Raw genomic sequence first — 27,625 nt, 5'->3', positions numbered from 1 at the left:
CCAGGCTCTGAGCTAGCTCTCAGTACAGAGTCCAATGCAGGGCTCGAAACCATGAACGACGAGATCATGAGATCATGACCTGCGCCAAAGCCGACTGCTCAACCAACTGAGCCACCCAGGCACCCCTCTAGTTGTCTTTTAAATCACAGTTTTTTCACTGTGCCCCAGGGCATGCAAGTCTCCAGGTAGGCCTCCACAGTAATATCCTTCACCATTGCAAGTGAGCTTTGGGGGTGGGGCACCTGTCTCTGATCCCTCTATCCTTTGTTGTGTAGAAGCTGTTCAATCAGCCCTCAGTTCATCTTCAGGAGGAATTGCTCTTTATGTAAGTATAGGTTCTGTGGGTCACGGGAGGCGGTGAGTGCAGGGTCTTCCTACACCACCATCTAGGATCACCTTCCTGCCAAGTAATTTATTTCTGTAAGAAAAGAATTGCTTCTCCACTTGGGCTTGTTCATTCTCTAGCAAACCTGACCAGAGCAATTGCTTTCCTTTTAGAAATCTAAGTTGCTTGCACATGGAATTCTTGAAATGAATTATTTTCACTGGGACTCAGGATCGTTTTAATTCTAGACCATTAATTTAACATCCGCATATTTGTTTGTCTCTTGAGTATTAGCAACTAGTAAGTCCAAGTCATCCTAGATGACAGCAGATGGTCAGGATTCTGCTTGTGGTAACTCATTCTCACTGGGTCCCAGGACTCCCTCCCTCCTCTGAGCTGGCTTTCTAACATCCCCTCAAGCACTGTTCTCCCTGCACCTCAACCACTGACTTCAATCTGCTGTCACTACCCCTCCTGTCTAAACCTTCCAGTCACCCGAGGCTCTGTGTGGCTCCCACTCACAACCCTTCTGATCCTCAGCCGCTGGGAACATCTACAGCACACTTGGTCCTTTGCAGACTCACCTAGCAACTAAAAACAGCACTCTCCTTTACTTAGTGCACGCCATGTGGCAGGACTCATGTCTTAATTTGTGTCCAATCCTTACAACAGCACTACAAGGAAAGTATTTTCTTATACACTTGACACAAAAAAAGAAACTGGAACCCAGAGGGCACATATCTGGCCCCTGGGAGAGTTAAGCAGGAAGTCTAAGCCCTTTGAGGCATCCATCCTCTTCCCTGCATTCCTTTGTGCCCCCAGGGTCATCGTCCAGCTTGGTGGGGATGGAAGAAGGGGGCTTCTTCTCAGGGAGACCCACTGTGCTGTGTGTGTTGTTCTAATGCATGCTTCTTTTGCTCCTCTGCCATTAGCACTGCTATGTCAGCACCTGCTTGATTTGCTCTGCCAAGCAAGCAACAGTAGTGGCCCCTGCTGCTTAAACTGACTTAGAATGATGTTCCAAATCCCATGCTTAACTGGCTAACAATACTCATTCTCTTGACTAAATCCCTAATCCTTATGAGGATTAAAAATCTGAACAAATAAAAGCATTCCCTTTGTTATCCAGTGATATGAAGTCAGACAGCAATTCTTCTCCTGGCCAAACAGCCCTGCCTCCTTGCTCCCTCTCCAGCCTTCAGTGCATGTCCCCTGGGGCAGCTGGAGCAGCTGTTATTCTGTCTCCCAGGGCATAGGGCAGGTAACTCTCAGCTCCTGCTGGACATAGAGTCAATGGTGGTATGGTTTACCTAATCCTTGCCAGGTTCACTCTTATATGCTGTTTGGCAACTGTGCTGGTTCATCCAGATCAAAGCAGAGGAAAACAAAGGAATGTAAGGCTCCCACTGCACTGTGACAAATACCCATCTTTTCCAGGGAGAAAAAGCATTCTGATCACTCCCCTTGTTATATACCTATATATAATCCACCTGTGACAAGTGGAAACCAATGTGTGCACAAGCCCTCTACTCGTGCTGACTCTGACAAGATCCACCATGCAGAACCAAGTTAAAACAGAAATTCTGTTGATACTCATTTTTAATCTCATCCTGTAATGTTTCTTTTCTATCAAATATTTTACAAGGTACCTTAAATATTAGTTTAGTAGTAATTTGACCCACAAACCCAGCAATGGTTCAATCTAATGCACAGAATTTAATTTATAAGTAAATAAAAAAGCATATATTGTAGGGAAGATATGTGTGCTTGGGCAATGGTTATCAATTAGGGTGCATGAATGAGTCTTGGAACTGGTAACCTCACTGGGAGGACAAAAGGCATGGGTAAAGTCAGGCAAATTCAAACAGAAAACTGAGGTCTCCCTTGTGTCTGCCAGCAAATCACTACATCTTGCTGAGATTCTGATTCCCAAGTGTAAAGTAGGGATGATGGTGGTCCTGTGGGATGAGTCACTTAGGTGCCTAAGCAGGCGTCCAAACTGATGATGCCCAATCATTCTCTGGAGCATAAACCCTCTGGGCCTCCAGGGCCCTCTGTGTTAAATATCATCACAGCCCCTCCTTCTGCTAATGAGCACATCCCTCATCTCACAGCTGCTTGCTGACAGCAATGCAGCAAGGCCAGGGGCTTCTTCCCCAAGTTAGGCCCCTGCTAGGGGGAATTCTGTTCCTCTTACCGCCTCCCACATGAGGTTAGGACACATAATTGTCTTTTTTTAATGTTTACGTATTTATTTTGAGAGAGAAAGAAAGTGGGAGAGGCCGGGGGGAGAGAAGGAGAGAGAAAGAATCCCAAGCAAGCTCTACACTGTCAGTTCGGAGCCCCACATGGGGCTTGATCTCATGACCATGAGATCATGACCTGAGCAGAAATCAAGAGTTGGACACGTAAGCAACTGAGCCACCCAGGTGCCTCAAGACACATAACTGTCTTAATAATGCAGGGCAGTCTAACTCCATGTCTAATTTAAATCTTCCCTGCCCAAGTCTGTCTTCCTCTGCTCTACTTTTGACAAAGGTGTACCTCTCCTTCAGTATAATATGGCAGATGAGAGCAGGCCTCAGCTAAAAACCCGAGGCCAGCACTTCTTGCCTTGCATCTCATCTGAGAAGCAGATTTCACATCCCTGTGTCCTGGCTGCCACATTTTTAATTGTAAAATGGAAACTGTGATAGAAGAAAAACCTGTCAGAAAAACTGGGTGCCTGAAATGCAACCTGGGGGAGCTGACACACCATGTGCTCACAGGTGGGCACTGTGGCTGGATGCTGTGACAACAGGGGCACAGCTGCCACCCCGTTACCCCCTCCAGACCCACGTCCTTGCCCTTTCCACAAAAGGCAGTCACAGAGTGGGGACAGGAGAGTCTCTGAGACCTCAAGGGCCATCAATGTTCATTTCCAGATAGGGAACAAGCCTGGGCTTTGAGAGGAGTGACATGGCCATGGTCCCAAGGCCATGTCATGGCTGGTCTCCCTGCTCTCTGCCCAGCCTCGCTGCCCCTGAAAACTGTTCACCATGACTCCGTTGCCCTCCACCTCCCCTCCCCTCCCCTCTGTCTTCTGCTCCGTAGGATCATTTTGTTCCTCTGAAGCCACTAGTCAGGGCCAGAAGCAGAATGGTCCATGCTCAAAGGATGGTCAGAAGTTCCAGCACTGCCTCCTCCACTTCTTACTTTTTATATTTTCTCCAAGAAAAACCCCACAAGATACCAAGTAAACACATGTGATGGTTAATTTTATGTGTCAACCTGACTGGCCTAAGAGAGGTGCCCAGATTAAACACTGTTTCTGGGTGTGTCTGGGTGGGTGTTTCCAGATTTGAATCAGTGGACTCCGTAGAGTAGATAGTCTTCCCCACATGGGTGGGCAGTATCCAATCCACTGGGGACCTGAACAGAACTAAAGATGGAGGAAGTAGAAATTCACCCCCTTTTTTCCAGCCTCACTGACTAAGCTGGGATATCTTATCTCATCTTCTTCTCCCCTCAGACTGAGATTACATCATTGGCTCCTCTGGATCACAGGTTTCAGACTCAGACTGAATTACACCACCAGCTTTCCTGGATCTCCAGCTTGCAGATGGTTGATCGTGAGACTTCTCACCTTCCAAATCACAGGAGCCAATTTCTATAACAAATCTCTCTAGACATATAGAACTCCACATATATAAATATCTGTATGTATATACCTCTCTCTCTATATATATATATATTATATATATACATATATATATACACACATATATTTATTTACAGATATTGGCACATAGATATTGACATGGAGGGATAGACACAGAGACATCTACCTATCTATTTCTCTTACTGGCTGTTTCTCTGGAGAACCTTAATACAATACCCAGCAACCTTTTAGGGTCTCTTACTCTTTCACAATACTCCAAGATACCTAAGTAAGGCCTTTTCCCAAAATAGCCTCAAGGCCCTAAAATCAGTTGGTATGAAACAGACAGACATTGGGAAGAACACAGATCCACCCTTGGTGATTTCTGCCTCCTGAGTTTCAGGTCACCTAACTGGTAAAAATCATGATTCTTAGGCAGATATCTCCCCACAGGAAAACTGCACACGTATCTCTATGTATCCATCTACACACACACATGCACACTCATGTCAGTCACATGACATGTAAGCTTACCTTTACACTTTAAAAACAAAAAATACTTGTTATATATTTTAACCTTGTGTTGCAAGATTTCTGGAGGTCTTGGAGGACAGGATGTGGTGTCTGGAATTTTAAAACCCAGGCAGTACTTGAAAAGAGGCCGGACTCCAGGAGCAGAGGAAATCCCCAAGGCTACCCAAGTTCACACCTGCTGGGAGCCGTTTTCTGAACTCATAGGTTGAGTAAGGACTCCTTATGAGGTTAAGGTAAGTTGCACGGACTCTTATCGTCAGATGGTGACGCCCACCCAACTATTTCAACTTGAGTATGGACCCCCAAGTCATCTTGTTAATTGGTATTAGGAGTGACTCATTCTGGCCTTGATACAATGATTCCACTTTGTGAAGGAACTTATTGTAGGAACTTCTTCTTTTATGGTTATGGAAGCAACATTGCATTCCTGAAGACCTGTTTTTCTTTTTACATTTATTTTTGAGAGACAGAGTAAGGCAGGGTGTGAGCGGGAGAGGGGCAGAGAGAGAAGGAGACACAGAATCTGAAACAGGCTCCAGGCTCTGAGCTATCTGTCGGCACAGAGCCCGATGCAGGGCTCAAACCCAAGAACCCTGAGATCATGACCTGCGCCGAAGTCAGATGCTCAACCGACTGAGCCACTCAGGCGCCCCAAGATCTGTTTTTCTTAATACCTCCTATTAAGTGAGGAGCATAACTTTTGCCTTTACTATGCTAATGCCACCTCTGGGCTGTTCCCCATCTTTTGCATATCAATGTTCTGGAAAGTCGTTACTGATAAAAGGATTTATTATCAGAATGCCACTCCTGTTCCATCTCCCAAAACACTAACTCATAAAGTTGAGTCTCAGACAGTGTGGGAGAGGCCTGGCTGGTGACCATAAAGAATCTTGAGTCTCTCTCATCCCTCCCTCACTGACACTGTTCATCCTTCAGGGACTCCTGGATCTGGCAGGAGCTGGACTCTGGCACCCATCTAGACAGAAACCTGGTATATCAAGCAAAGGAGGTCTGGGACATGCTGTTGACAATATTCCAAAATGCTAGTGTCTCCTAAAAGTGTGCCCACTCTGGGGGGTGGTGGACTGAAAGAATTTCATAGAGGCAGAGGTTGGGAAGAACACAGTTTTCCTGTAAGTGGTTCCACCCTTGGTGATTTCTGCCTCCTGAGTGTCAGCTGACCTAACTGGTAAAAATCATGATTCTTGGGCAGACACCTCCCCACTCGAAAACTGCAAGTGAATTTCATAGAGACAGGGGGAGGGCAGACAATGAATGGCCAGCCAATAGTATGAAACAAAATAGTTCAGATGTGGAACAGCATTTCGTGGTAGGGGGGCAGAGGGACTTCATTAGATAGCCAGTTGTCAGTGATCCTCATTAGGGAAAGCTGGTGGGAATATGCTGCCAGTTCAATGAAGTCTGGGACACAGCACCTGCTGTAAAAGGATTCACTCCAGGAAGCACTGTTCATAATTAACTATTACACAGATCAGAGCCAGCCAGCACAGGCTCCTCCCACATGAATCAACATAACGGTAACAGCCCTGAACTTACATCTATGAAAGAATACCACTTTTATTTTATCCAGAGGTTTTCAAAAGCACATCTTTTGTAGGTGATCTGTTTGTGACTTTTCAAAAAAAGAGAAGTGTCTTAGTGAATTATGGAAATATCAGCTTCTGTCAAGAGGGCAAGAACATAAAAACTGATTATTATTCATGTCTGAAAAACAGAAGAAATAATTACAGAAAAATAAGTATTTACACTCAGGTGTAAATCCTGCAGTGCATGGCTTTTCAAACTTGAAGGGGCTTTTCAAATATAAATCTCACCGGGACCCGAGTCAAAATTCAGATCCTATCTCTGTGGATCTAGGCGGGACCTGGGACCTCTGCATTTCTCAACAGCCCCAGAAGAGGGCAATAGTGCTGCTTTACCCACCACCCTTTGAAGCAAGGACCTAGGAACCCAAAGAATGATATGCAAATAGTCAAAGATCAATGATTATGGGTTTCTAGGACTGAGGATGTTCCCTTCCTGGTGTTCTCAGTCAACCCTTACCTCCTGAAGCACAAAAGTTATCACCAAGGAGGGTTCCATCTGTGATAGTACAAACTGTATAGGCTCTTTCTTCAAATTCAAGGGGGCCAAGAGCTAAGGGCTCCAGCCTGCCAGCTGCACAGGGTAATTCTGCAGTGTGCCTGGTAAACACTTATGAGGCGGCAGGAAAAACACTGGACATAAATTAAGGCTTGCTTTTGGATTATTTTCCCTTTGAAAGCCGGGCTTTTGTAACAGTTCTCCAGCTTGAGATGGGGGGGTCTCTGAAGAGCCCTGGTGGCCACATGGGCCCTCATAATGAAGTTGGCACTGTGCTACGGGGCATGTGTCTGCTGAGCTCAGCACTGCAGCCCAGGCTCCTGGGCTGCAGGTACAGATTTTTCTCACAGTCACTGGCACATCAAGTCAATATCCTCCCCTCTTCTATGGAATACCTGCCAATAACTGCACTATGTGACAAAAAGAATTCCCTCTAAAAATCAGAACTTTCCTTTAGAAGCACAAAGCCCTGCCCCTGAAGTTGAGGCATGCAGCAGCCCCCCCGCCCCCAGTGTTGCTTCTGGTGTATGTGTTCCTCTGGTTTTATACTAGGGGGGCCCAGGTTAAAGCTACAGACCTGGCATTCCACAACCCACAGGCTGGCACTCTGCCAGTGAAGAACTTGTTCTTATAGCAGTATTAAAGCTGCCCTGCTCTTGGGCATGGGCAGGCAGTGACTCTCACAGCCCTGGGCAAGGGGGTCAGTGATGCAGCATCCTCCTTTCCATAACTGTGGACAATTCTAAACTAGCACTTAATCTCTCCGGGCCTCTCCGTTATTCTGTGGACTCAGAGCTCAAGGCAAGCCTCCCACTTGCAACGGCTCTATTGTGTTTATTATCACGCCCTTCTGCACAGATAGGTGAATGCTTCTCCCTGCAACTAGGCCCAAAGGGGCTGTTCCATTCTCCCTCCAAAAGCCCTTTAAGGACAGAAGCACGGGCAGGAGAATGTCCATCCCCACTGACTGTGAGCCTGCCAAGAAAGAAAGACCCCTGACATTGTTCCCATTTTGCAGATGTTGAAACTGAGGTCCAGAGAAGTCGTATGACTCCTAGACCACAAGCTAGCAAGTACAGGACCAAAGCCTGCTCACCACATTGCTCTGCCACAAGCCTCTAAATTCAAGGAGAACCATGCCTGCCCAAGGCCCCTCCTTCTCAGATCTCCTAATGACTACCAACATTTTTTTGTCAGGCCCTTACAAGGCCTGTCCCCTCTGAAAACAGGGTTTTCAGGTTGGGAAGCTGAGAAAGCAAAAAGTTGAATATCACTTCACAGGCCACATGAATACCACTTCACAGCTTTATTTCTCCTTTGTATTAACTAAAGGGCACAGTATTAAGTCAGCTTTCCCAGTTCTGCTTGCCTGTACTACTACTGAGTTTTTCTCCTAGAAATTCTCAGAAGGAATGGAGTGGGCAGCATCCATAAGCACAGAGGAAACCACATGGCTGGGCATTCTCCTCCACCCTTACCAAGTAAGAGCAGCCTAGGAGGCTGGGCCTAACCCTGCCCTCTTCTGAGGCAGGCTTCACTGTGAATCCAGCTCTGTTCCACTCAACAGCTCAAATTACTTAACTAGTGCTTCCTTGAAAGAAGGGATTTTTTGTTTTAATTACAGGGCCTGGCACACATAAGTGCTTAATAAATCTATGAGCAATGAATCAGTCTTTCAAAACCTCCTGTTTCCTCCTCTGCACAACCTGGCTACTGCCATCCTGTGGAGGACAAGGCTCCATCCTCAATACTGCCTCCCTGTCTCCACTCTGGCTGCCCTTCACACAAGGGAGGGCAGAAAACAAAGACATGGTGAGGGCTTAGTTCTTTCTACATCCTGGCCAGATCCCTAAAGGTAGTAAGTCGTCATACTAATTAAGCCCAAATGTAGCACTGCCACATGATGTGAGGGACTCCCAGTGCTGCACCCTTGCTGAAATGCAACTACTTCCCATCCTCACTATCTGGTAACAGCAGTGTGCACTGAGTACATGCAGTGGGGCTAGATGAGTCATGACATTCCACCTGACAAAAGGCCCAAGAGGATCCCTCATCGCTCCCATCTTACCAGTTGGGAGGTGTAAAGAGAGGTGCCTAGGGGCCCAGGCCAGGCCTTTCTATCCCAGAACCCCAGAGCTCAGGGTCTGGGCTTACCCGCAAGAGCACCCATTGTGCTGCAACAAAGCCTCCTGGAAGGAAGCCATGGACTAAAACCACAGCCTATAAAGGCACACAGTTGGAATGTACCCTAGCAATAATGTAGGGGGCACCTGGGTGGTTCAGGCAGTTAAGGGTCCGACTTTGGCTCAGGTCATGACCTTATGGCTCATGGGTTCGAGCCCCTCATCAGGCTCTGTGCTGACTGCTCAGGGTCTGGAGCCTGCTTCAGATTCTGTCTCTCTCTCTCTCTCTCTGCCCCTCCCCTGCTCACTCTGTCTCTCTCCCAAAAATAAATAAATATTTTTAAAGATGTTTAAAGAAATAATCTAGCCGGGGTTCTGTCAACACTTTAAAGGAGTGCAACTCTCTTATCAAAATCTTAAGTGAAATCCATAAGTGTGTATGCATATGTGTATCTACTATATCTATATACATATATTAACATATATGTATTGTGTATGGACATATTGTAGAGACATACAGAAACACACACATACATACAGATTTTGCCCTGCCCTGTTTCTCTACACCAAGCTGTTTTGCCCATTGCAGTCAGATTTTTGGATGGTAATCGATTTACTTTCTGTCTGTTCTAGCCTAGGCTGCTGTTCCTTAACTTTACCACAGCGCCAACCGCCACTGCAGGTTTCTGGGCCAGAGTACCCAGAAGAGCGCTGTGATCATGTGGAGGATTCTGGCAGCTGCTGCAGACAGTGCAGGGCTGACTGCAGGGAGAATACACTGCCCAGACCCAGTGCAGCACCCTTGAGAAGGTACAAGGAATAGCCAAGCCAGGCTGCTGTGGGTGGGAAGCACAAGATAGATGCAAGCACCTTTGAAGGGTGCCCCCACTGAGCTGGAGCAAGTGAAGGGGTGGGAGGAGGGGCACTGAAAGCAAGAATGGGCTCTGCAGCCATAATACCTATTTGCCGCAGCCCCACTTTTGACCAGCTGCAGGATTTTAGGCAAGGTGCCTAACCTCTCAGACCTGGGCCACCTTAGCTGTAAAATGGGGAAGCAAATGAACTTATCTTAGGGTGGTGGTCTACATCCCTGGGGAGCTTGGAACACCCCAGTGCCTGCCCATCCCACATCAAAGGAGCCAGAGTGCTGGTTGGCCAGGGCCTCAAGGATGTTTAAAGTTCCCCAGAGGATTGTGTGCACCTCCCACAGTAGATTTAGATCAACCATACTAGTAACATCATGCTAAGTGGTAAGTACTGCCAAATGTTAGCTGTAGAGATTAGAACCATAGGCGAGCCACCTGAAAGCTTTCAAAGATCTGAAGATCACTCCTGTGGAAGGGAAGGGTCTTCCATATGACCCCAAGGCCAGGGATGGGGAGAGCCTTTCAAAGTCATAGATTTGAGGTGAATCTGATGTGCCAACCTGGACAGGTACATAGAAGGATCTGCAGGTCTCTGACTGAAGTGACAACTGGTGAAGGTGGGGCCGAGGAGAGCTGCCTCCCAAATACTCCTCATCCCATAAGTCCGGTTCCCAGACACTACGCTGGGAACTGGCTGTCTGTACTCAATGAAACAGGGTCAGGACAGTGGTAACTCCAGTTGTGGGAATGGGTGGCTAGGAAATGAGCAGACCATTATAGGATGAAGTGAGAGGGGCAGCCATGACAAAGGGAATGGTCAGGTCAATAGGGCTTCCTGAGCTATGGGGTGGGTGGTGAACAAAAGGAGTGCCCAGGCTACCTGCTCCATGGCACCTCAATACCATTAACTGTGGACTTTTTTGTGAAAGGTATACTAAGGGTGAAAATGGCTTCATCTTCTTAGAATACTCCTGTCATGTCACAGCTGTGGAATCAGAAGCACAAACTCTGAGTTGGCCAGGAGGCCTTAACCAGGGCAAAGACAGACCACCTGTCTGCCCTAAAGAGAGTCACCTTCTGCCCCCTCCCACCCTCTCTGGGGCCAAGCCGTATTTTTCAAAACTGACTCTCAGGGGTACCTGAGTGGCTCAGTCAGTTAAGCGTCTGACTTTGGCTTAGGTCATGATCTCATGGTTCATGGGTTTGAGCCCCACATCAGGCTCTCTGCTATCAGTATGGAGCCTGTTTGAGATCCTCTGTCCCCTCTCTCTCTGTCCATCCCCTGCAAGCTCTCACACACACACACACACACACACACACACACACACACACACACACACACGTATAAAACTGACTCTCAGAAGAGTTCTCTTTTGGGGCGCCTGGGTGGCTTAGTCGGTTAAGCGTCCGACTCTCGCTTAGGTCATGATCTCGCGGTTCGTGGGTTCGAGCCCCGCGTCGGGCTCTGTGCTGACTGCCAGCTCAGAGCCTGGAGCCTGTTTCAGTCTGTGACTCCCTCTCTCTCTGACCCTCCCCTGCTCACGCTGTCTGTCTCTCTCTCTCCTAGAAATAAAACATTAAAAAAAAAAGAAGAGTTCTCATTTGCTACTGGTGTAAAATAAGTCCCAAGATTCCTTTTATAATGTAAAATGAACAGGTGAATACGAAAAACAAGATATTCTGTCAATGGAAATGATCTCTTTCTTGAAGGAAATTAAAATGAAAAGACTTTAGTCAAGAGTTGAAAGGTTTTTCCCTCATTATTTCTAAGACAAATTACTTAGGAGAAAGTGTTGTGTCCTGGCATGGCATTAACTATTATTTGACTTATACACACATGTGCATATATGCATACACACACATACACACACACATACAAGAACTCTAACCAAATTTCTGAAATCTTCCCAATAGTACAATTCTTGTTCTTTTTCTTCCACTGTCATTCACAGAGTTTTTAGTATCTAATATATATAATAATGTTCACTTCCTTGGCAAGCTGCAGCCAGCCAGAGAAAGCCATTCTGCCTAAGCAGGATGTACCATCGTCCCCCCGATCACTTTCCAGTTTCAGTTACCCACAGTCAACTGTGGTCTGGAAGCAGATGGTCCTCCTTCTGACCTATCATCAAAAGGTCAACAGCAGCCAAACACTACATCACAATGCCTAATTATTCACTTCACTTTGTCTCATCACATAGGCATTTTATCATCTCACATTGTAAGGGTGACTACAGTAAGATATTTTGAGAGAGAAACCACATTCACATAACTTTTATTATAGTATATTATAATTGCTTTATTTTATTATTAGTTATTACTGCTATTATTATGGTTAATTAGTAAATTAAACTTTATCATAGGTATGTATGTACAGGAAAAAACAATATATAGAGGGTTCAGTATTGTCTGTGGTTTCAGGCATCCACTGGGAGTCTTGGAATGTATCCCTCATGGGTAATGGAGGACTACTATACTAGGGCTCAAGTTTCTGGCATTAAGCTCATCAAGAGAAAGCATCTTCCTCCTCCTGGTAGTGGAAGAGAAGAGATGTAGAACACAATAGTGCGTTGATCTGAGGTGATTAGTATGCTAATGCTACCTGCAGAAATGGCATCACTTTTACCTGGAGACTGCACTGTTAGGGGTTGAGTTGTGTCCTCTCTCCAAATTCCTATGTTAGAGTCCTCATTCCCAGCACCTCAGAATGTAGAGATGGGGTCTTGAGGTAATGAAGGTAAAATGGTCACAGGGTGGACCCAAATCCAATCTCAACTGCTGTTCTGATAAGAAGAGATTAGTGTACTGGCACAGAGGGAAGACCACGCGAGAACACAGGGAGAAGATGGCCATCTATAAACCAAGGCTTCAGGGGAGACAAACCCTGTGACACCTTGATCTTGGTCTTCCAGCCTCCAGAAATGTGAGACAAGAAACCTCTGTTATCTAAGCCACTCTGTCTGTGGTACTTTGTTACGGCATCTCGAGCAAATGAATACATACACTTTTAAAACATGATCTGCACAGAAACTGAGAATCACCTTGGCAAAGCTTTGAGCCATCACTGCCTGAGGATTTCAGCTGGGAGACCCCTCAGAGCTTGATGCTGAAACGTTAAGCCTGTGTGCATGTACATTTACTAACTCCTGCAGACTAAAACCGAAATGAACAGGAACCACCATGCAGCGCTGGGCCCTGCGGCCTCAGAACTGGGGTTTCAGGGCTGGAGTATCACAAAGTTGATACCAGGTCCCCACTTCCTTCCTTCCAGCCCTGACATAAATCTGCATTTCTTCCCCATTCCTCAGGAGGATTCCTCATCAAGGCTCCTGAGAGTGGGCAGCCTGAGCACTCATGCTAGGACAGAATGGCTAGCAACTGGCCCATGCTATGCGGGTTCTTGGGGCCTGCAGTTTCAGGAAACAGGCACACCCAGGCTTGGCCACAGCAGCAAGGGGGGGTACTTCTCGGTGAGTGCCACCAACATGCCACCACCACAGGCCAGTATGTCCTTTCTAGAGGAGAGGCAGATCCCTTACATGCTCTAGGTAACCCAGGGACTTAGTAATTCCATTTTCCCAGTGTAGGCAGGTCAGTGAGCACACAGTGGTGATCAACCATTGCCTTTACAAAGTAACTTTTCAAACTGACCTACCTGTGTTGCTGTTCCAGTGTCAGAAGTGCCCAAGTCCATGGGGTGCCTGGGTGGCTCAGTCGGTTGGGTGGCCAACTTCGGCTCAGGTCATGATCTCACGGTTCACAGGTCCAAGCCCCGTGTCGGGCTCTGTGCTGACAGCTAGCTCTGAGTCTGGAGCCTGCTTCAGATTCTGTATCTCCCTCTCTCTCTGACCCTCCCCTGCTCATGCTCTCTCAGAAATAAATAAAACATTAAAAAAATTGTAAAAAATAAAAAGTGTCCAAGTCCATGAGTTAAAATTTTGATTCACAGAAATACTTTTAGTTGCTCATGATTCCTTCCAGACTTTACTGTGGCTATGGATTAGCCCAACCTGGCCCACATCAATCCCAACATTCAACAGCAACAGTTGTGATGGTCTTTGGAGGTGGCCTTGGGTGGGGCTGACAACTAGGCACTGAGTCCCATCAGTCTGCCCAGAATCTAGCTCACCTCTCCCTGTGCCCCATGCTGGGCAATGGGGCTGGGTCCTTCTGTGTCTCAGTTGCTCATCTGTTACATGGGAGTAGCAACAGCACTTTCCTCAGAGAGTCATCAAGAAAATAAGATGAATCAATGCCAAGTGAAGACTCAGAAGGAGGCCTGGCACACAGTGGGCACTGAATGAGTACTAACTGGTACTCATACCCAGGGTATGGGGAGTTGAAGAGTCTCGTTATTCTTACCAGAAGGGTTACAAGCTTTCTGACACTGACACAGAGCTCTCACCAATCCCATGTTCTAGGTGATGCCAGTCCCTGGATCTCATCAACAAGTGATTTACAAGAAGGTTGTCACAAAGACCCCAGTCTCCCAAGGGTGCATGGTGTGCAGGAACACTCAGAACAGGCAGGGGGCTCCCACCTTGCATATCCACATGCCCTCAAGCCCTTGGACTTTAATGCTTAAGATGAACACATCACATACCTCCAGTCTCAGCAGTGAATCCAATCCTATATGAACAACCTTCCCCCCTGCCCACTGTTAGTTTTGAAAGGCCAACACTCAGAATACCAGAGAAGGATTTCCATGGTCAATGCCAGCTTCACTGTGCCAAGGTGGAGACGACAACCTCAAAAGTCTGTCCTCAACAAAATTTCCTGCCTCATGGTCAAGGCTCCAGAACACTTAAAAAAGGCCGGATGAGCAAACCAACTATTTGAAGTCTCATCCAAAATAAACCTAAATCCATAATCCTTTGAAGTTGGCCTTTTTTACCAACTGAACAAAAGGGCTCATTTTTGGACTATAGCAGGAGCTACTGCTGAAAAGAGAGTCATTACAGGTAAGTGAGAACTAGGTTTTCAAAGACACAAAAACCATATGAAAACATTTTTGTATGGGTAAGTTGTGTGTGTGTGTGTGTGTGTGTGTGTGTGTGTGTATGTGTGTGCGTATTATGTGACAAAGAATGATTTAAGCTTTGGCCCAATTCTTAACTTATAAAACCCCATTCAGATGTATCTAAGTGCTTGCTCTCTGGAACTAAAGATGAAGATTTTTGTCACTGGCAATGAAATGACACCCTTTTTAAAAATGGGATGTGGAGGGGCACCTGGGTGGCTCAGTCATTTGAGGATCTGACTTCAGCTCAGGTCATGATCTCACTGCTCATGAGTTCAAGCCCCACATCGGGCTCGCTGCTGTCAGTGCAGAGCCCCCTTTGGATATTCTATCGCCCCCTCTCTGCCCCTCCCTTGTTCATTCTCATTCTCTGTCAAAAATAAATAAACAAAAAAAATAAAAATAAAAATAGGATCTCCTGGGTGGCTCAGTTGGTTAAGTGTCCAACTTTGGTTCAGGTCATGATCTCACAGTTCATGGGTTCGAGCCCTGCATTGGGCTCGGAGCCTGGAGCTTGCTTCGGGTTCTGTGTCTCCCTCTCTGCCTATCTGCTGCTCAAGCTCTATTGCTCTCTCTCTCGAAAATAAAGAAACATTCAAAAAATATAAAAATAAATAAAAGTGAAGGGGGGAACATATAGCAACCTGAAATACTACTGAAAATAACTTCAGTGAAAACCAACAAACTAAAGAAGTTCGCTTGAGGTCTGATCTCAGCTTGGTTAAAATTCTGTTAGGTCACATCTGTGGGTACCTTTCACAATATGGATTATTCATTAGAAATGGTGAATAAGCCCTAAATTTATTTTATCACAGTTGAAACCCAATTTAGATGTTAGAAAAATGGCTTTATCCACATCCAAGTAGGTAATAGTGTTTTATCATTCTTGTTTAAGACAGATTTTCTTATAAGGTGTGGCTTATGTTAATTATCATGAGAGCACAAATGTGTATACACATACCTCTGTGTAGATGTATGTGCATATGGTGTGTCTCACTTGTGGAGAGGGGAAATTCTAGGAAGCACTAACACCAAAATGAGAACCAAAGTACTGCCTTTTCATTGGAGAAACACATGCAACAAAATTAGAACGGCTCACAGAATTTAAATGTTGTGGCAATCAGGGTGTGGTGACTCGTTCCATGTTGTGGAAACAGAAGTTTTCCTCTCATTGGGGGTTCTTCTCACAAAACAAGTGGAAGGGACATGCAGACACCCCATCTAGGAGCAAAGTATTCCCCAGTCCACTGAGCAGAGACTGAACTGTCCGGACACCTAATGCTCACAGTGCACAGCAGGTGCTCAATAACCAGACTGACAATTCCAGTCTGGGATTCCTGAAGAATCAGGTATGTCCTTTTACAGATCAATCTGCTTCCAGAACATCATGTCTTAGCCCAGGAAACAATATTTATCCTCTCCTTAAGGTAACAAAAAGTGATAACTCTTTTTACAAAAACTGAAAGCCCTTTCACTTCATTTTGCTTTCTTCATTGGAATAACCACAGCTATTCCTGCATACATAGTTTCACACACATACACATGCCTGTGAACACTCACACACTAACAAGTGTGCACACATGAACACACTCATCTGTTCTCATGCTTACATGTGTACATACATGTACACACATGCACACACTCTTACACATAAACATACACATCTATACCCACTTATGAAGAGGAACTTAGTATTAGTTGGATAGATCTTATATTGTCAGCTCTTACCACTGGCAAAGAAATTTCTAATTCAGAAACACACAACTCAAACTCTTTGCAATTGCTGATGTAACTCAACAACATTTAGGAAAGCTAGAATTATCCTTTTTTTTCCACAATGAAAATACAAAGAGAAAAATAGCATTTCACATCACATACCACCATAAATAGAACAAAAACCCATTAATGCTCTGGTTGTCTTTTTCCTGGAAAAAACAAATGGCAACTTCCAACCACATAAAAATGTGAAGTTAAATGTATACAAAGAATATTCAAGTTTCCAGGGGCACCTGAGTAGCTTAGTTGGTTAAGTGTCCAACTCTTGGTTTCAGCTCAGGTCGTGATTTCATGGTTTGTGGGATCAAGCCCCATGTTTGGGATTCTCTCTCCCTCTCTGCCCTTCCCTGTGCTCTCTCTCTCCCTCTCAAAATAAATAAACATTTAAAAAAAGAATGTTCAAGTTTCCATATGTAATAAGATCATTTTGGATTAACATGTCAGGTTAGCTAGTTTATCAACTTCATTGCATTTAGTTTTTCTCATTTAGACCATAGTGCTTTACTCGGCCTGAGCAGGGGTTTGCCAGACTACAGGCTCAAGGCAAAGAATCTGTGGCAAAGTCACTAGGATTAAAACAAAGAAACAAAATCTTATTATATAATCAAATTCATATCCTCCATGGAGTATAAACAGCTGATATTATAAAGCATGGTATATCTTAGATAATTATATTACCTACCTAATCAAATTATTTCAACTACCCATGCTTGCTGGAATTAAAATTTTAGTCTAAATACAGCTGTCTTCTCAAAGTAATCTTCTTTCTTAATAGCTTTCCTGTTATATATTTAATATTCTTCAACTAAAGTATCTGATTTTTAAGCTTAGGAATGAAAAGGTCCCACAGTATAAATTATGATCTTAGTGACTAATATGTAAAAGAAAACCATGAATGTTTTTGTAAAGACTTGATATTGACCTTTCCAATTAACAAGCCCAGCCAGCTGTCTTTGTTTTCCACTTAGAAGATAGATTGTTTCCTCCTTCATTCCACAGCAAAGCATGTAGCTAATTTAGTTAAAGACTACAATCTGAAAAGCTTAAGGAAAAAAACAGTTTTGGTGTAAGATATTATAAACCATCCTTTTTCACCTCTGGTCTGCCTGTGATAGAGATAATTTGGGGGGAAACAAACAAATATACAACATAATAATTTTGTCTCCTACATATATGGAATGTAAAGTGATTTTCTCTAAGCTCCTTGAATTTTGTCATGTAACTTGGGGGAGGCCTAATTCTCCCTTGTAAAGGAAACTCTGCCTAGGAGTACATGGCACCTAAGAATGTCGCTGAGAATTTAGTAAAAGTATATATGCAAAATGGAGATAAGGCCACATTACTGTCTCAGAATCAGTGCAGGTCTAGACAGTAGGCACGTCTTTTAGACTAGTGGTTCTCAGATTCCCTCCAGCCTAGGAAACTTCCCATATTAGTTTCATTTTTCTTCCTCATTGAGAGCAGGCAGCAGACATACATGCACATGCCGGTGCACATGCCCGTGCACACACCCACACATATGGGAAGAGCTAACTAGCAACTGTAGGCTTGTGATTTCAGCTCTTCCTAAAAGCCTCACAATCACTATTCCAAACAGGCTTAAGCAGATGGCCTCGTGGGTGTAGCCAGGTTAGTAACCCCACAGGTCTACCCAAGAGATAAACTGGAGGAATATTTTTTCTCAGTAATTTAACCAACACAGAAGTCATTCCCTGAAGGTTCCTCCCTGACACTGACATAGTTTGTTCAGCAAGATCTCAGGTCTAGACTCTCCTGCTGTCCTGGGGGAGACCTGCTCTGCCCCACCCCATGCCCATCTGAAAGTCTAACACCCACCAGGTATTACCATCACTATTTGTGCTTTTTAATTTACTCCTCAGCACATATCACTATTTACACAGATCACATAAACATCATGAGAGGAAACAGGTTTGCCTCTTTTGATCAACAGAATGCCTAGAACTGCATTTGAAGCACAGTAGGTGCTCAATAAATACTTGACAGAGAATGAAAAATCACGAAAATGAGTCTCTAAAAAATATCTTCATATAAAATTATCAGCCTAAGGAGCTCCCAATTGTGAAGAAATCACTGTGCGAATGTTATAGATGAACTAGAAACTTCTACCTGCATAAAGACTAAATGCATGCAGCCTCATGGGCAAGGCTGCAGGTTAGAAGGAGTGTGTGTCTGAGAGAGAGAGAGAGGGAGGGAGAGAGAGAGAGGGAGAATGCAAAGCAATAGCAGATGACCACTGCAAAAGGAAAGGCCTACGTGCCAGAGAATCCCCCCATCCATGCCAACTCAGGAGGTGAGAGATCTGAGAGCTGCCTCCCAGCTCTAAGATGATTCAGGGAGCCATGGCCGGGTATGTCTTGGAAGAATCTCATCTTGACGTTTTCTGTTTCTGGTCTATAAAAGGGTGTGATAATCATTACCTCACAAGTTATATTCTAAAATGTGTGAAGCAGTTTCTAAAATGTCTGTGCTACTACAAATGTGAGAAGCATGATAAGGTCTGACACCAGAGGAGCCTGAACAAAGGTGACTTGTTATCACAGCAGCTTTGTATGTACATGGGGGTTCTCTATTACTTTGGGGATAATGCCAATTTGGCTCTAACTTTTAAATCATATGTTTATTTTGAAGTCCCATTATCTCTGTTTCCTTTGCCAGAGGCCAAATGGCTAGGTGATTTAAGGTCCTGGGGTCATCACACAGTGTCTGAAGGATTTTCTCCTCAGATTCGAGGCTGTAGGCAGGCCATGCATGCTGCCTTCCTGCTTCCAGGCCATGAATTCTGTAAAATTTCTATACTGGGAGTCTGCGAGTAGACAAGCCCGAGTACTTTAGGTATTGGTCCCGCTGCCTTAAATCATTAGACCCTGTATAACACATGGACCATGTCCCTTTCTTTCTGTTTTGTTTTTGTTTGGGTTGGGGTTTTTTGCTCATGGACCAATCTATTTATTTAAGCCATCCCCTACATAAGCAAAGGGATGGAAAATCAGTATACTGGTCATCATTTGATATAAGTAAGGAAGGTGAGCTTAAAGTCACATATGTGTGCAGAGTCATGGTCCAAACCAGTTCTGTGGTTCCCCACTGGGTCAGTCGTCCAGGTTTTCTTTATTCATCTACATAGCCCATTGGAAATAGACTCATGTGAGAGTTGTGGCGTAGAGTAGGATTACCATCTCCCCAGAAAAAGGGCTTGGCCCTGATTCAGAGATGAGAGGTAGGTGACAAACTGAAGTTTCTCGTGGTCTCCACAATGCGACTTCAGAAGACATTCAGCATGCTCACTTCCACATGGAGAGCACTAAGAAGTAGGTGAGGGCCCTCCACAGGCTAGCTGGGACCTCCTCCCCACTTCCCATGGACCTCCTAGCTGTGCCCTGGACAGCCCTAGCATCTTGGAAACCCAGACCCAGTCGCCACTCCTGTTTTTGACCCAGAAAGCCTCAGTGCCGCTCAGGTCCCTCGTTCTTAGCATCCTTCCCTAAGCAAACAAACACTTCATAAACGACTTCTGGAAATGAAGCTAAGTTTTTGCCTTGTTGGTAGAGGGTGTTTGGAGGGACGCTGCAGGAGGAGAAGGGGGTGGGAATTCAGGTAGAGCGGTGTGTGGATTTGTTCTGCACTGCCCAATGCCCCCTCCAGGCTTCTCTAAGGCAAGGATCCTGTAGTGTAGTTTTTTTCCCAAGACTAGATCAGCCACAAGCTTCCTCCAGTTTTCAGCTCAGGGTAACCAGAGACCCTGAGCGCATGAGCCCTGACCCCAGTAAGGGCTGCTGCTCCCTCTACCCTTTCCTGGGCCTGTGCAGGTCTGGGCTCTGCAGGGTTGGCTGTCTAGAGTGCCACCAGTCAGCCTGTGTCCACTGCAGCAGCCAGAGGCACACGCAGAAGGTAGCATCCCTAGAGCCCAGCTCAAGCAGTGCCCAGTGGGAGCAGCTGCCCCTTGTATCTCCCATGTTCCCTGGCTCAGCACTTTCCTTTGGATGGCTGACTTCTGGCTGGCACAGCTCCTCACAAGCTTTTCTACCATCCTGTGAGTAATGGCTGTCCCCTCAGACTTGAAAACAAGACTTAACCTAGGAGGCCTCTTCCCTGGGCACTATCTCGGCCCCAGATATAGCACTCTTTATATTAGATAGGTCTGTATACTCTTAGAAGTCTTTGTTCTTACTTTATTTACTTCAGAACCCCCACTGGAATCCTTAACATCAAACTTGCCCTAAGTCATGGGTAATTTTTGCCTCCTCACACAGAGTCCCTGCATAAACAATGAGGCCCTCTCACGTTTCTTTACCTCAGTTTTGCAAACTGCTTCTAATTTAAGTTTTCCTACGGGTCACCACTTCCAACTGACCATTCATCAAACTGGCAACACAGCACTCTGTATTTGACAGGAACCAGTTCTTCTCTTGTCTGAGGTATACTAGCTGACTCCAGTCTATGAAAAACCTACTTAAATACAGAGAACTAAAATGTTTGGCATTGCAACATTATAGTCAGAACCTTGGTTTTCCAACAGCCCAGCTTTTAATTTTTTAAAATATTTTTTAATGTTTATTTATTTTGGAGAGACAGACAGACAGACACAGACAGCAGGGGAGGGGCAGAGAGGAGACACAGAATCTGAAGCAGGCTCCAGGCTCTGAGCTGTCAGCACAGCACCTGATGTGGGGCTCAAACCCACAAACCATGAGATCATGACCTAAGCTGAAGTCGGACACCTAATTGACTGAGCCACTCAGGTGCCGCATCAGGCTTAATTTTTAAAAAAAAATTTAGGGGCACCTGGTGGCTCAGTTGGTTGAGCACCTGACTCTTGATTTAAACTCAGGGCATGATCTCAAGGTTCATGGATTCTAGCCCCATGTCCAGCTCTGTGCTGACAGCATGGAACCTGCTTGGGATTCATTCTCTCTCTCTCTCTCTCTCTCTCTCTCTCTCTCTCCTCTCTCCCTCTCTCTCTGTGTCACTTCCCTTGCACTCTCTCTCTCTCAAAATAAATTTAAAAAACTTTAAAATTAAAAAAGTTTTTTTAATTCTAGTTTCGTTTAATTTTAATTCCAGTATAATTAACATATATGTTGTAAAAGTTTTCCAATTATCAGGCTTTTAAATGCCAGAGACTTCCTATCTTTATTCTCAATGGAGCAATTCTTATATTTCAGAATAATAATGTATGAGAGGGAATTCAGTTACCAGAAAAAAATCTTTGGACATTTTTTAGAGGATAAGTTAAAAAAAGAAAAAGTGAAAAAAATACAGCAATAATAGGTACAATGTGCATGCATACTGAAGAATTTGGGTGCTAATAAGAAAACTTTTATCTTAAATCAGAATTGCTTTGCTTGTTAATTTTGGCTATTCTGACTAAATTATGGCTCAACTCCATTTACTTCCTCAAGCATTCATTGTGCCTGAAGGAAGGTGATATAGGATGTGTCTATCTGTAGCCATCCCTGAAGTTTAAACATACAAACAGCTGAATTACATAAAGCACTTACAAACAGTTGAATTACATAACACACTATCAAGCTATGAAGTGTTCTAGTTGTTGTTTTGGGGAAAAGTGGGGAGAAGAGGCCTGTAGATATTACTGGGTTTACAGCAATTGAATAAATTTAGAAGATGTGAAACATGGAGGTTATTCCTGAGAGCTATGGCTTTCCCCACACCACCCCCCCCAACATGTACACTCTGCTCTCTAGTTCTCAAATTTTCATCCATTAGAGATTCATATGTATTCATTCATGTTACAGTCATTTTCTGTGCACACTGGCCACTCTGCCAGGAAGGAAACATTCTAGCTTGTGCAGCCACTCCTCCCCATAATCCTGTGCATGATGAGATCACAAGAACTGAGCTTGCAAAGTAGCCCCATACTGATTTCAGACTTAGTCCATACACTAGTCTGTGCCCTGGAATTCTGGGCTCTAGTCTTGTAGACTGGGGCAGGCCTGGTGCAAAAAAACTGGAACTAAGGCCAACCTTAGGAGAACATATAGGCACGTGGGCTTAGGGGATGAAGGGCTAGTAGTGGAGGATGAGCCCATATTTACTGCCAAACCCTGGAGCACAATAATTCAGATGTTGGAAATCTCTAGCACTGAGCCCCCAGAGGTCCCTAAATTCCACTGGCTTTCCTGATCTAGGATGATGACGGACTCCATTTTTTAAAAACTGCTATTTTTAGTACTTATGTCAGCTTTGTATCATTCCAAGAAATATTTGAGACAGCTCACAAAAAATAAACACTTGGCACAAAAGAAGGCTTAAAGAAAAGTAGATGAGTAGTGAGTACAGTTAACACTGTATATTTGAAAGTTGCTAAAGTACATCTTAAAAGTTCTCATCAGGGGCACCTGGGTCAGTTGGGCGTCCGACTTCGGCTCAGGTCATGATCTCATGGTTCGTGGGTTCCGGCCCTACATTGAGCTCTGTGCTGATAGCCAGCTCAGAGCCTGGAGCCTGTCTTCGAATTCTGTGTCTCCCTCTTTCTCTGACCCTCCCCTGCTCATGCTGTCTCTCTCTCTCAAAAATAAATAAAACATTAAAAACTTTAAAAAAAAAGTTCTCATCATAGGAAACAAAATTGTAGCTGTGTGTGGTGATGGATGTTAACCACACTTACTGTGGTGATTATTTCACAGTATACTAAATTACGTTGTATACTTGAAACTAATAATAATATTGTACATCAATTATTTCTCAATTAAAAAAAAAGTAAATGAGGAAACTTATGTGGAAATAAGTGAGGGCAGACACTGGTAATGAAGTCCAGTGGAGGAGTGTCAGAAATTTCCACCAGCCAAGGGAAAGTAGGGAGTCCCAATGTATGGAATTCTATCTGGCCTTGAGAAAGTATGCAGAGGCACCTTTGTTGTGACAGTGATCATGAGTGAATTACACGTTCACTCATAAGTGGGAGACAAGGATGTGCCAGCCCCCAAATAAATCCTGACCAATGAACACTCCACCCAAAATACTGACAGTGCTCAGGAGGCGATCCATAAGCTATAAAACAAGCCAACTGCTCAAGAGAAGCCTGCCCCATCTTGATTCTAAGGCCAATTTTCCTGGGGAAGCTCATGGAGAGGTCTCAGTGACAGAGAAAGAAAATCCCAAAAGTATAACATTGACTGACACACATTATATGAGAGAGGATAGTAAACAGGTTAGAAACCCCTGAAGCGTTTGAACTTCCTGGCCACGAGGCTGTTGGTGAGTGTAGGTAGTCAGAGCCCACTTCCCTTTCTACATCTCATTTCCCATCAACTGTGTATTTCTGAGCAGTGGGTAAGGCTCTCTAAAGCAGAATTCAGATACAGAAAATCTGTATATGCCAAAGTCAGAAACAGCCTTGAGGAGAAAACGTTCCAGAGCTACATTCTCAGAATAGGGCATTACTTCTGCTGTGTTGCCATTTAGCAAACTAGAGCAACAACTGGATAAATGTCAACAGTCATCTGGTCATAAATGTTCTTTGCAACTTTAAATATCATTTGAGAAAGTCAGAAGTATACAGTAGAAATCAGAGTTATAAAAACTGTTCTGTTCCCCCCAGCCATAGGCCAGGCATGGGCTCAGGCAGGTCAGGGGTCCTCTCAGACCTCAGTCTCACACCTATCTACTAGTAAAAGTGGCCTGGCCTGGTGGATTGGGGGTACAGGGTGAGGGTGCTCTGACATCCAGAGGGCAACTGTGGGAGGTACTGTGTGGACGTGGTGCCGAGGATGCCCTGGACATTATCGGGTCACTTACAAGCTCTGAGAAGCCGCGGACCACCTGCCGTCGCTTCAGGTTGGTCTCTCCATCCAGGTTGGCAGTCTCAATGTGGCACAGGCCATCCGGGTCACTGGAGGACAGCAGCAGAATGTCCGCAGGGATGATCTCATTGCAGCGAAGACGCACAAAATCTCCCACACGGATTTCTTTCCAGAATCGGTTTACATACTGCTTTTCCTCCCTGATAAAGAGACTGTCATTAACAAGACTGGAAGGAGGTTGATCATGCCTAAATCTGTGTGATGAAGCACATTTAACAACTATTTCTACTAAAAATTTCCGTAAAGAAAGTGTCTAAAAAGGATATTCATTAACACCACATATACAGTATGACCCCAGTTATAAGAAATATTCAGGTTAGGCAAATCCATGGAGGAGGAGGATAGATTAGTGCTTGTCAGCAACAAGGGGGAAGAGAAATGGAGAGAAACTGTTTATTGGGTACAGGTTTCCATTTGCTGAAAATGTTCTGGGACTAGGTAGTGGTGACGGTTGCATAACATTATAAATGCACTAAATGAGACTGAATTATTCATTTTTAAATGGTTAAAATGTCCACTTATGGGTATATACCCCAAAGAATGAAAAGCAAGGACTCATATAGATACTTGTACATCCATTTTCATAGAAGCATTAGTCACCATAGCCAAAAGGTGGAAACAACCCTAATGCCCAATGATGAATGAATGGATAAGCAAAATGTGGTATAGATATACACAACGGAATATTATTCGGCTATGAAAAGGAAGGGAATTCTGACACATGGATGACGCTTGACGACATTATGCTAAGTAAAATATGCCAGTCACAAAAGGACAAATATTATATGAATGTACTTTTAGGAAGTTCCTGCAACAGGCAAATTCACAGAGTAGACCCTCTCTCTATCTCACTGTCCTTCTATCTGCAGAATGGAGAAAATAGAAGATGCATCCTCTCCATGTCATTCAAGATGAAGTGGATAGCACATGCCAATCGCCCAGGACAATACCCAACACAGTTGTCAACTTCTAATAGTTACTATTAATAGATATTTAGATGAAAACATTGTAGATTTCCCTTCTTCAGATTTTTTTTTACTCTGAAAATATAGGCCAATTAAACCTACAAAAGGCATTTTTAAGGGTTCCTTTGTGTCAGTTTTGCGCATTTTTATAAATAAGTATAGAAACATGACTGTAGTTCAACATGATATATTATAAAGAAATCTCATCAGGAAATCCCCTGGGTGATACTGTTGGGGGGGGGGGCGCACAAAAACACATTTCACTGTAACCATTCACCTTCTTACTGGTTCCTGCCCCATACAATGCCTCTCTTTGCCTGAGTTCCCAGAGAGCCTGAACTCAGGCAGCAAGTCTGGATCTCAAAGTAGACTGAGTCAGCCACATCAAATGGACCCTTGCACTTTGGGAGAAGAACTGAGAGTTTTACACATCTATTTAATTCCACACTGTGGATCTGAGGAAACCTATGGAAAACTTTCAGGAGCTCAGAGCCATCAGTTGTTGCATCCCCTTCCATTTTTAAGCCTCCGTTTTCTTGTTCTTCTAATTCAAGATCCACCAAACTGATTCTGTGCAAAGCATAGTTTGGCTGCTTTAGGACCAACAAAGATAATTAGATATAGCCCTCTCCTCAAAAACAATGCGAGGCAAGACCAAACCACTGGATAGCAACCTTTTGGGACTGTATAATCAAGCCCCCAATGTGACCAAGCTATGCTTCCTGGGCCAAACCATCACTCCCTACAAGGCCAGAGTGTTCTTCAAGGTTGCTTAAATAGGTGTCATAAGGTCCCATCAGCCTCCAGCCCGAGGTCAGCTGACTCTAAGACACAGAAGGGACGTTCAATCACCTGACCATCCTGCTAGCTCACTGCCAGTCTGACCTCTTCCTTGTGGACAGGCAGCCTTGATGTGAGACAGATGAAACATTTTTAAATGTTTCTATTTCCTTTTCTAAAGGTCAAACCTTGATTTTATATCACTGCTACCATTAGCTCCTAAATCTTTCTTCCTTATCATGACCATTTGTTGGGTTCCCAAAGAAAGTACAAAGTCACAATCAGTCACAGAGGAGGGCAGCATACACTCTGAGAGTGAGTGGACAGGCTTTGTTGTGATGGGGGTTGCCAGGAGACTGGTGGTCCCACACTTGCTCTGGGATGGTCACAGGAAGGTGATGACAAGAAGAGCAGCAGAACTGTCTGTGTTCAGTTTATCTTAACTACATTCCATTTACAGAACTCATTGAACATTGAGTCAGTTTTCACCTCTTTGGAATCTTTAAACATTAGCCTGACCACCCCATCAAAAGCACTGCTTTTAAACCAGTAATTTTGGTAGAAGCACTGAGCCACACAGGAGATTCCCCCACAGCGCCCCCCACTGATGTGCCTGCAATTAGCAAGCACTGGGTCACAGTCCTGGTGAGAGGACCCACGTGAGCCATGGGAAGCAAAGGGAGCAGGACACAGAGTAGCTCCAGGATGGTTTCTGTGAAAAGGCCCTGCAGCTCACGGGAATTCTACAGCAGACTGGGCCCCTGAAAACCCAAACCTGGGAGGAGTCATTTGTGAAAGAAGAGCAGCATGATGGAACCCCTTTGACATCCCAACAGACCAAAGATTCCCTATCAAAGCCCCACAGTCCCATAGACAGTTTCAGCTGGACACCTGCACTGGGTCTGGACCCTACACCAACCCCTGCAATGTCCCTGCCTACTTTTCTCGTATTTATTTTTACTAAATAACAATATTATATATTACATATATCATATATATTTATATATGTTATATATATTACTATATTATATCATATACTATATTGTTATATATATAACATATAATATGTATTATATATTATATTATATTATATACTATATTGTTATATATTATATTCACAGATACATATATGTAACACATATTGCATATAACACATTATATGTAAGTAGCCCTTTGTGACATGAGGAGGGTATAATGCTGAGTTTTTCCCAGCAACTGTATTTAGACATAGAGTCTTAAGTTGAAATGAAGACAGGGTCTGGTCCTAATCCAATGTGACTGATGTCCTTAGAAGAGGAAGAGACACCAAGGATGTGTGCACATCAAGGAAAGGCCGTGTGTGATCACAGAGGGAAGACAACCACCTGCAAGCCAAAGAGAAAGGCCTCAAGAGAAAGCAACCCTGCCAACACACCTTGATCTTGGACTTCCAGCCTCCAGAACTGAGAGACAGTTAGCTTGTTTTAGCCACTTGGTGTGTGGTACTTTGCTATGGCAGCCTGAGCAGACTAATACCTAATAACTTCAATTCCCAGGACTCCTGCTGGAAGGACCAGTTAGTTCCCAGGCTACAGTGACAGAGAAAGAGACAGCAGAGGAAGCAGGTAGTGGAGGGGCACCATGCCAGGTGATTTATCCACAGGCATGTGTTC

The 27,625-nt window shown here is 44.5% G+C and overlaps 1 protein-coding gene across 1 annotated transcript in view; it reads right to left on the bottom strand.

The window, feature by feature from the left end:
* Positions 1-27,625, bottom strand: part of ATP10A (ATPase phospholipid transporting 10A (putative)) — a gene marked incomplete at its 5' end in the record, with an annotated part of 184,738 nt that overhangs the window by 79,461 nt on the left and 77,652 nt on the right. The window contains one exon of the mRNA XM_077768340.1: positions 24,164-24,368. Within this exon, the coding sequence (XP_077624466.1) occupies positions 24,164-24,368 (205 nt within the window). The remainder of the gene's footprint in view (positions 1-24,163; positions 24,369-27,625) is intronic.

Source organism: Crocuta crocuta, unplaced genomic scaffold (genome assembly GCF_008692635.1).
Source record: "Crocuta crocuta isolate KB4526 unplaced genomic scaffold, BGI_CrCroc_1.0 scaffold493, whole genome shotgun sequence".
NCBI lineage: Eukaryota > Metazoa > Chordata > Mammalia > Carnivora > Hyaenidae > Crocuta > Crocuta crocuta.
The sequence above is the reverse complement of the archived record's forward strand: the minus strand, read 5'-3'. Positions and strand labels throughout refer to the sequence as shown.